The sequence below is a fragment of the Capsicum annuum genome, chromosome 7 (assembly GCF_002878395.1).
Source record: "Capsicum annuum cultivar UCD-10X-F1 chromosome 7, UCD10Xv1.1, whole genome shotgun sequence".
In the NCBI taxonomy this organism is placed as follows: Eukaryota; Viridiplantae; Streptophyta; class Magnoliopsida; order Solanales; family Solanaceae; genus Capsicum; species Capsicum annuum.
In genome coordinates this window covers 225,829,067-225,839,292 of record NC_061117.1, presented here as the reverse complement: position 1 = coordinate 225,839,292, position 10,226 = coordinate 225,829,067, and the positions used below count along the sequence as shown (strand labels likewise).

At 37.4% G+C, this 10,226-nt stretch overlaps 2 protein-coding genes across 6 annotated transcripts; both read right to left on the bottom strand.

Annotated features, from left to right (window-relative positions):
• Positions 1-1,292: 1,292 nt before the first annotated feature.
• LOC107878853 (probable amino acid permease 7) lies at positions 1,293-5,525 on the bottom strand. Of its 4 annotated transcripts, none has more exons than XM_047393397.1 (7): positions 5,327-5,525; positions 4,085-4,321; positions 3,665-3,758; positions 2,683-2,897; positions 2,410-2,543; positions 2,089-2,316; positions 1,293-1,914 (listed from the first exon to the last, which is right to left on the bottom strand). In XM_047393397.1, the coding sequence occupies exons 1-7, from the start codon at positions 5,421-5,423 to the stop codon at positions 1,849-1,851; spliced, it is 1,071 nt and encodes a 356-aa protein (XP_047249353.1). In that variant the 5' UTR covers positions 5,424-5,525; the 3' UTR covers positions 1,293-1,848. The 4 variants fall into 4 exon arrangements, with proteins under 4 accessions (XP_047249353.1, XP_016581495.2, XP_016581496.2 ...); XM_016726009.2 differs by having other exon boundaries at positions 1,293-1,939; positions 5,327-5,500; XM_016726010.2 differs by lacking the exon at positions 3,665-3,758 and having other exon boundaries at positions 1,293-1,939; positions 2,683-2,748; positions 2,829-2,897; positions 5,327-5,499.
• Positions 5,526-6,279: 754 nt separating this feature from the next.
• LOC107878851 (probable amino acid permease 7) lies at positions 6,280-9,654 on the bottom strand. 2 transcript variants are annotated; one of them, XM_047393398.1, is made up of 8 exons: positions 9,366-9,478; positions 8,703-8,761; positions 8,394-8,627; positions 8,186-8,279; positions 7,743-7,957; positions 7,473-7,606; positions 6,986-7,207; positions 6,280-6,887 (listed from the first exon to the last, which is right to left on the bottom strand). In XM_047393398.1, exons 3-8 carry the CDS (start codon positions 8,515-8,517, stop codon positions 6,486-6,488), a joined length of 1,191 nt encoding a protein of 396 aa, XP_047249354.1. In that variant the 5' UTR covers positions 8,518-8,627; positions 8,703-8,761; positions 9,366-9,478; the 3' UTR covers positions 6,280-6,485. The 2 variants fall into 2 exon arrangements, with proteins under 2 accessions (XP_047249354.1, XP_016581489.1); XM_016726003.2 differs by lacking the exon at positions 8,703-8,761 and having other exon boundaries at positions 9,366-9,654.
• Between the last annotated feature and the right edge of the window lie 572 nt (positions 9,655-10,226).

Genomic DNA, 10,226 nt, shown 5'->3' with positions numbered 1-10,226 from the left:
CTACCAAAACAGACCACACTAGGATGATCTCCAGCCTCCCTATCACACTCCGATTGATTTTCGGCCCACAGCACCCCCGAACCCCTGGCCCACCCCCAAACCTTGGGCTATAGCACACCAATTGGCCTGAAAATGGCCCATTTGCATCGTTTCACCCGTTTGACCACCCAAATGGCCTCGCCCACCCAAACGGACAACATTGGGATGATCCCCAGCCTTTCTGGCATACCCTAGTCGATTTTTGACACACAACATGCCCGAAACCTGAGCCCACCCCCAAAACTGTGGGCTATTGCACATCGATTTGGCCCCAAAAATGCCCCATTTGCACCGTTTCGCCCGTTTGACCACCCAAATGCCCCCACCCACCCAAACGGACCACGCTGGGACGATCCCCAGCCTCCCTGACATGCCTCGATCGAGTTTTGGCACACAGCACGCCCGAACCCCCTGCCCACCCCCAAAATCGTGGGCTAACACCAATTGAAAGTCTTAAAAAAATCGCAATTCCTGTCGTTTCAGCCCTTTGACTTGGAAAATGGCTCCCTTCACCCCGCCAAAGCAACCCGATACATTTAATAGGTCGTCGAGGGATCGCCCGAGAAGTTTCGTCCAGAATTTTTCTCAAAGCATGAACTAACCCCCCTTCCCCCTCCCCCCCCCCCAACAACCGTGGGCTAACACCCATCGAAAGTCATAAAAATTTCGCAATTTCTGTTGTTTCGCTTGTTTGACTTGAAAAATAGCTCCTCTAGCGACGCCAAAGCAATCTGATCCTTAATATGTCCTTGGGGGACTAGCCGAGAAGTTTTGCACAGAATTTTTTCCGAAGCTCGAGCCTACCCTCGAACCGTGGGATAACACCCATCGAAAGTTGCAAAAAAACTGGTATTTTTGCCATTTTGCCCTTTTGACTTGGAAAATGACTCCCCCCACCCTGCCAAAAGCAACCCGACCCATTTAATAGGTCGTTGGGGGGACCACCCATAAGTTTTTCCCAAAAAAATTTCGGAGCCAGAGCCAAATCCCCGAACCGTAGGCTAACACCCATCGAAAGCCGCAAAAAAACTGCAATTCCTATTGTTTCACCCGTTTGACTTTTTGCTCCGCCAAAGCAACCCGATCCATTTAATAGGCGATCTAGGGACCACCTGTGAACTTTCGCCCTAAATTTTTTCGGAGCTCAAGCCCACCCCACCCCCCCACCCCCCGACGAGCCTATTATCCTTATATTCGATTGATTAGCTATGCTTTGCCATGAGGACTTGCAGAAACTATCAAAGAATGTGGACTTCCCAAAATTATAGTTCATGATATATTTTGCAATTGACAAAGTAAAAGATCTTTTGTTTACATAATCAACACTTCAAAACTAATAAGAATTCGTTTACATTTTTTCACAATCAACATACCCAAGTGTAATCCCACAAAGTGGGGTCCGAGGAGAATAGTATATATGCAGACCTTATCCCTATCTTTGGAGGTAGAGGTTGTTCCAATAGATTCTCATCTCAAGAAGGGTAGTGAAGAAGCATTTTTACCCCAACCTAGCAACTATCACTCCTCTGATAGACCCTACAAATGCATACAATATCACAACCAGGCATACTACTGAATACACGCGAAGCGCAATAGCTTTGCTTTTCCACTTTCCAGTTTTTTTCTGGGTTAAGTACATCTCTACTGGGAAATAAACGACGATAGGCCAAAATGTTAATGATCCGGACACCCCGATGACCTGGTTAAAGTAAGGGAACAATACAGCAATCCCAGTGATTAATGCAACATATGCTGTTCGAAAGAATAATCTCATAAAATTCAATCGAAGTGGCAGCATCGGTAGATGTTTCAAAGTGTGATTGTTGTGAACAAACTTGCTCTCTGGGAATTTTCTGGCAAACCATCTCTCAATATCTGCAAATAGTGGCTGGCTGAAAATCTGTAAAGCATATTCAAGTCAATACAAAAAACCACCTGACTTGTCATTGTTGACAACAATGATAACAAGTTTGGAGGTGAAGACATAACAGTTGTTTAAGAACATGGGGCAACATTGTTAGACATGACAGAGAACTTAGGTAATAGTACCTGATATCCACCAACAAGATGAAGAACAACACATGCATTAGCAAAGTCTACAAGCCAATATGGTTCATAGAAACCAAATCCTGTCAAGAGATTCCCTGGTGTGGAATTACCAAAGGCTGCATAACCAAATCCCCCGCAGCAAAGGTAGAAAAATGTTGTAATACAACTTGTCATTATTGAGACCTTCTTCATGGTGATCTTTTCTGGAGGAGGCGCTTTTAACGTGTCCTTCATTGGAAGTTTAAAGAAATTGCTTTAGTGTTGCTTAATACTGTTTAAGAATATACATCACATTTAATGTAAAAAGCCAAATATCAGCACCTGAACCTCCAGAAATATAAGACAGAATGGAAAGGCAAAGGCAATGTCACCGAGCGCTTGAGCAACCAACCATACTTTCTCAGTAGCTGTAGAACTCGGCAGTCCTCTAATGCTACCTTTGATCTCTCCATTTTCTGCATATCAAGATTCCGGAGTGGAATTTTAAGATAATAGCAAGTTTGATCATCTATAGTGCCTGAGATCCTAGTCCTACACATGCTTGTTATTGTGAAGATTTTTTGGACTGTAAACACATGCAAAAAGATAATGTACCTATTACTTTGGCTAAACCAAGTGCGGATCCAATAATTGAATATGTGAAGGACATGACAGCAGCAACTACGGAGAGCCACATCATATTCTGAAAATCAGGAATTTGAGACACTACAACTTGGATTAATCCAAATATTACCATATACCTAGTACTTTCATGTCCACAGGTAGCCTCATGACCTTGATCATGATAGCAGTTTGATTTCTGAATTGCTCTGTATACATTTAGAGGATGCTTAATTAATATCACCTTTAGAAAAAACTCTCCAAAGAGATAATTTGAGAATGCACACGAGTAACGACTCTCAGTTTTTATATATACGTGCTATGCAACACAGTCTTATTTACGATGATTCCTTATTTCATTGGTTATATGAGACTCCTAATATCTATTAGGGACACATCTCCCTAATCATAGGTATCGAGTGAAAGTTTAATTTTGAGAATACATGACAGTGATATCAACTTTTATATTTATACTATGTAATGTAGCCTTTTTAAATGTATTCCTAATCCCATTTGTTACGGAACTTTTATCTCCTTGATAATGGAACACAAAGCCTCATTTCACTAATTATCAGATATACTTTCCTTATCCCCCTCTAATTATCTGATTAGAAAGATGACATGAATAGGAATCTCTTCTTGTAACAAGATTCCGATGCTTTACACCATTATTCAGTAATTCTTGAACCCTTAAGATTCCCCTACTAAATTACATTTGAGTTGTTAAGGATTAAGGGCATCTCAGAGGATAGTTTGAAATGAAAATGGCACTAGTTTAGAGAAGATAATAGGTCTGAAGCATGAATTTGGCAAGAGTTCATAAAGCAATCGCCCAAAAATGTTGTTGTCGGTTACTATGGAAATGCAACCATGGAATCTGAGACAACCCAAACACAAATTCAGTATGATGAGCATGTAACTGCATTGTTGAAAGGAGACATTGACAATACTAGTAGAAAGAAGATCATTAACATACTGTATGCTGATAGCAGATGTAATAGTATATACAATTGCAGGCTTGATGAAATTAATACGAACAATGATTCCACAAAACCACGCGTTTCTTTTCCCTGAGATGTCAAAAGAAGAGAATTTGATGTGTAAGCCCAAGTATATAACAATCCTTTTGAGTTCAGTAAGGTAAGAAGAAAATTACTACCAAGCCAAGTTCTACGTATGACAATTTTTGCTATGTTGCACAAACTATTCAGTAGGTGCTCCAATTAAGGGAAAGCTGAAGTTTTACGATGGTTAGGCCACCATCCCCTTAAAGTCTATACGCGATAGATAGACTCTAGAACCACGAGATATTTGCTTACTTGAACATAATTTCTTTCCACGGGACGTAAAAGTGCAGGACATGTTTTCCAGTTTCACCTTAGCTTGAAAATCTCACCTAAAATCTTCTGTACAGCATCACGATAACAGCCATTCCGATCAGGGCCAGTTTCTGGATCAGGAGACTTATAGCAATCGCAGAGAAGAAGTGCAGCAGTAAGACTAACACAGGCAAATAGGAACATAGACAATGGACCAGCAATCCAACCTAGCTGTGCCATGCTCCATGCTAGTGATAGAACACCAGAACCAATTACTGCTGTAATTATATGTGCTAAAGCTGTCCATTCATTTCCTGAATTCTCACAAGGAGGACACCTATTAGCTTACAGGTTTCAATTTTTGCCGGAAAATAGTAGAAAATAATACTTCCCCCGTCTCAATTTATTTGTCTTACTTGCATTTTTAGTCCATTTTAAATCTCTTTCCTTTTTTGATAACTTTTCCATTCCAACTTTCCACATACCACGTTTAAGATCACAAGATTAAAAGACATTTTGGTACATTCTCCGTCTCTTTAGTTTAATACCACAAGATTAAAGGACATTTTGGTACATTCTACGTCTCTTTAGTTTAAAACCACAAGATTCAAAAGACTTCTTTACTTTCTTAAATTTTGTAACCAAGTCAAAATCAAACAAATAAATTGAAACGAAGGAGCAGTACATTATCTTCAAAATTTGTTTGAAAACGCGAGCATATTATTTGGCAAAGCTTCAAAATCTGCTTATTTAGAAAAATATTTTTCTTCAGAAGTACTACTCCGTTCCCTAAAATAACCACTTTTGGCTTCCTAGAAGCTTGTCCAATCATGCTATGCACCTTTAACATTAGGCACAATACATAAATATATCTTTTAACTCGGCCTCAACTGAATTTCATGCCCTCCAACTTTGGAGGTGCACAAGTAGGCACGTCACGTGCGTCCTACGTGACAAATCTCACATATATTTGAAGTCATGCTATTTGCTATGTAGAACGTGCGTCTACTTATTCAACTTTATCATAATTTAAGTGCGTGCACACCCAAAGTTGGGAATAGATGTCAACTGAGGCCAAGTTAAGGACACATCCATTTATTATGCTTGTCTCCTTCAATAAACAGATATGGGACAGCACTAATTGCAAAGGACAAGTTAAATCAAACTTCTTGAGATGGAGCTTAAGTGGGGATAGAGGGGTTTGCTAAAGAAAGGAAAAAGTTAAAAAGTATGAGACAAGTAAAGATAACAGCTGAAATAATTGACCTTGTAAGTTGTTGTATTGTGGAAAAAATACCATGTGACAATTCTATTAGTACCTGTTCTCTTGAAGGCAAGACTAGGTGATGAAGAAGAAGAAACATAATTTGAGTCCAAAAATGGGATATGAAAGTCAACTTCATCATCAATCCCCATAGCCACAGCTGTTTGTGTGATACTATTTGCTTGATCAGCCCAAGTTTCATGGAAAATTCTTTATACAAATTTGTCTAATACTGTTTTAATAGAGATTATACTATTTTTTAATCCTTCAATTATTGGTAATTCTTAATCAATATTCATAATGGACATGAAATGAACCATAAAAACCTGGGTTGTGGTGCAGTGGATGGGACTGCTTCACTCTTAATCAGAAGTTGAGGATTTGATTTGAGTACGGAGAAAATTCTGTTAGGGAGCGAAATGAGCCCTATTTGGCGCGAATCCGCATTAATCAGATTCCAATGCGAATATCGGACACTGAATGAAAAACAGATTCTAATGCGAGTATCGGACACTAAATAAAAAAAAAATCATGAAATGATCGATGAACATTGCACATGTCACGATCAATTACACTTGGACATGTCACATTGCACATGTCACGATCAATTACACATTTAATGTTTAATTAACTGAAATATGTATTTTTAGTTCTGTGTATTTAATCACGGTTGGTAGTCAAAAGAATCGATAAGAAAAGATAGTTTTTTTTTTCTTGTCACTTATTTGAATTGAAGATTTTTTTTTGAAATTGCTTAATTTTCCATTTCTATCAAACCTTAGTGGAATGGCACCCCATATTTATCTAAATTAAAAAGGAAAGGGCACATCTTTTTTGAGTTCATATTCAGTAGTGCCTTCCAACATCTATGAAACGTCAAATAATACAACTCTTTTAGTGTTTGGCTTCTTTTACCTACAAAACTATTTGAGCTTTCAATTGTTTTCTTTCAATTCAGTACATTAATACTTTTAAAAATATTATAAGATAACAACCACAAAAAGGAAATTCAAGAGTAACAACTAATGATACTGATGAATGGAAAGAAACAAGTTAATTTGTCCAAAAGTGTGTAGCACCAGACTTTGTTGCTGCTAAAACTCTGCAACAAAACGTAAAAAATAGTGAAAATATACCATCTTTTAGCTTAAAAATCTAATACTAAACTATTTAGTGGCAACATTATTGAGAATCAAAGTAGAAAGTTTTATATCTTAAGCTAATTTAGCTCTAATTATTCCCTCAATGGATCCAATAAAGGCCAGTACAGATACAATCAAACAGATCATACTGAAACCTTCAAGAAGTAGCCATTTTCTTGACCAAGCTCCAATTTTCTTTTGCACAATGTACATTTCCACTGGGAAATATACAGTCGTAGGCCAAAAGATCAATGCTCCCAAGACTCCTAATACTTGATTGAAATAAGGAAACGCCATTGCTATTGCTGTTGTAGATATAACATATAGAGTCCGGAAACATAACCGGAAGAGGTTCAACTGGAGAGCTGGCAACACCGGCAGTTTGATGGCGTAGAACTTATTCACGAATCTGTTCTCAGGGTACTTCTGAGTTGCCCATTTTTCCACAAATGCAAATACTGGCTGGCTGTATACCTTTGGAAACAAGTATGTTGTTCGTGGTGAAGTTAGAATTTTCATAAATCAAGTAAAGGGTGATTGGTGAAAGGAAAACGCTCAAATTTTAGTACTACCTGGTACCCTCCGACCAGATGAAGGACTATGCAGGCATTGGCAAAGTCAACAAGCCAAAATGGCTCGTCGAAACCTGTCAAGATGTTCCCTGGCGTGTTGTTTCCAAAGGCTGCATAACCGAAGCAACTAAGGCACAGATAGAAGAAAGTGGTGATAGCTATTGAGGTCATTGACGCCTTCTTCATGGTCTGGTTTTCTGGTGGAGGCGATTTTAGTGTATCCTTCAATCCATAAAAAATAAAAACTTTAATATTAAGAAACATCAGCAGTCTCTGTGATGCTATTAGTGCAACTATTCCAACTAGAGGAATGCATGTCTTAAACAAGTCGGCGTCTGCTATGTAAATCAATATTCAGTGATGTAGTATCAGGACAAATTATAAGAGCTGGATCCATTAATATCTCACTGTGATATAAAAGAAATGCCAGACGTTAAGACTAGTATACATTAGACATAAAAATTTGTGGAATATCATTAAATATTACCTGTATCTCAAGGACAATAACCGAATAAGGATAGGCAAAAGCAATGTTACCGAGTGCCTGGAAGACTAGCCATATCTTCTGAGAAGCACTCTTTGTTGGTATTCCCACAATGCTTCCCTTGATACTCTTGTTATCTGCAGATCGTACATCAAGTCTACTGATCAAAATACACAGATTATTCAGAAGAAATACTTTCTTCAGAAGAAATACTTTTTGAAAGGTGAGATGAGAGAAAAGAAACAGAGAGTAAGATAACAGTCCAAGCTTTACCAATCACTTTAGAAATTCCAAGGCCTAATCCAATGAAAGAGTAACAAAATGACATTAATGCAGCGACAACAGACAACCACGCCATGTTGTGAAAATCTGGTATCTGCGACGTTACTATCTCAACAATGCCAAAAATCAGCATGAACATGCTTGTCCCAGTCTGGCAATGTGCTTTTTCTCCTCTTTCGTGGTAACAATTTACTCTCTGAATTTCTCTGCAAAAATTTTCGGAGGGATAAATAACATAACAGAAGCATATCTCATTCAGCTTGAATTGCATACACTATCTCTTGCAGGCATACACTATCTCTTGCAGGCTAGGCACCGCATCACTACAGCGGCTATATATAATCTGATAACCGAACCAAATAAGCATAGTAAAGTGACATGTTTATTGTAATTGAGACACAAGATTCAAAGAGGCAAAAATCTGGCTGACTGACCTCATACTTGTTGCACTTGTAATTACATAGGCAATACCAGTCCCATAGAAGTTCACATACAGAAGCAAACCACACAACCACGTCCATTTCTTGCCTGAACGAGTATAAAGTCAAAATACATAAAAGACACTTCTAATCCCCTATCCCAAAATGTAAATGTAGAATCCTCATATGGGAGATTCTATGTTGTAGGGATGGAACAACCTACCAAGGTAAACTCTAACAGCCTCATTGTACGACGGATTTGGCCTTCCTGCTATGTGATCATTTGTCCTGTAACAGTCACTTAAGAGGCATGCAGATATGAACATAACAACTGCAAAACAAAGCATGGTGATTGGCCCTCCAATCCATCCTAATTGTGCTGTGCCCCAGGCTAGAGCTAGAACACCAGCTCCAATTACAGCTGCAATAATATGTGCAACTGCAGTCCATACAGTTCCTGGCAGCAAAATGCATTGTTCCTTAGATTTAATCCATTTCAATGTTAAAAAAAAACTCATTCCCTAAAACTAACCACTTTGGCTTCCTGAAAACTTGGCCTAGCATGCTATGCACCTTTAAAAAAAAAACATCCTTCAATAAACAAATACAGGACAAGTCAAAACTTCCATGAGGAGTATTCTAGATTTAATATATAAAAAAAAGGGAAGCCCGATCACAGTGGCGGACCCAGGATTTAAGGATAGTAGGTGCTTAAAAAATATAAAACTGAAAAAAAGTAAAAAATTACCTCAATGAGGTTAGAACAGGGCCTCCTTCCAATAAAGCACCTTAAAATCAACCTAAATGTCAATGCACTCAACCAACTTTTTATTATAGTGGGTGTTTTTCATATGTTTTATACCTATTTTCATATATTTTCAATGTAATTATACTTATTCCGCTCGACGCGTGTCAGAGCACCCCAAAATCCTACATAGGTCCGCCCCTGCCGGTCCACTAAAGTTCCCGCTATGCGCAAGGTCCAAGGTAGGATCCACCACAAGGATACTACCGGAGGCTATTTCTAAGGATTGAACTCGTGACTCTTGATCACATGACATCAACTTTACGTGAAAATTAATGTCTGACCTATATACTCTCTACAATTTTTTCATACACGGTATAATTTCTCGACGAAGGTTATTCCATTGGCCACCCTAAACTATAATGAGAAAAAAAAAAAAAAAAATAGTACCTGTTTTTCTGAAGGCAAGCTTAGATAATGAGGAAGAGGAAGAAGACGAATTCGGGGGCATATGAGAGTGAACTTCATCATCAACACCCATAGTTGCAGCTATCTGAGTGACTATATTTCTGATAACTCCAAGTGTGTATGGCTATATTTCTGATTGTTCCATGTTTCACGGGAAGTTTAGTATATTACCAGGATCAAAAATACTATTTTACTAATATCAAGGGACCAAAAATGTCATTACCCTTTTTAATATTTTAAAGAATTGACTGACACGTTAATTGACTGACACGTTTCAATTAGCAATGTCAATAAAATATCAAAAATCAAACTATCGAACTGAATGGAAAATTTGATAATTGGTATTCGGTGATTTCATATTTTATATGGTATTTGAGAATAAAATTTTAATATTTTGATATTTGGGATTAATTAAAATTGGTATAAGATATTAATACCGTTTAATATTTGATACTTACCGATTACCGAACTCTATATATCTATAATCTATATATCTATATAATATATAAAAAATATATAATATAATATATTAAAAAATACGAAGACACTTAAAAAAGAAAGAGATTTGAACTTTTTGTCCTTCTACGATACACAAAATTGTTACGTATTTACTAAAAATTTTAATTTATTATTTATTGTTTATTCAGCTTTAGGTTTTAATATTAGATTAAAATTTTTTTACACAAATTACTTTTACTTTTCTTTATTTGATTTTATCTCTTTAGGTTTAGAGTCATATTAGTGGTATGCCGTTTAGGTTCATGGCACTTTAGTATTAGAAAAGTAGGTAGTTTAATTGTCAAATTGAAATTCTAATTAAGGTTTTACAATTCTATAAAGAAA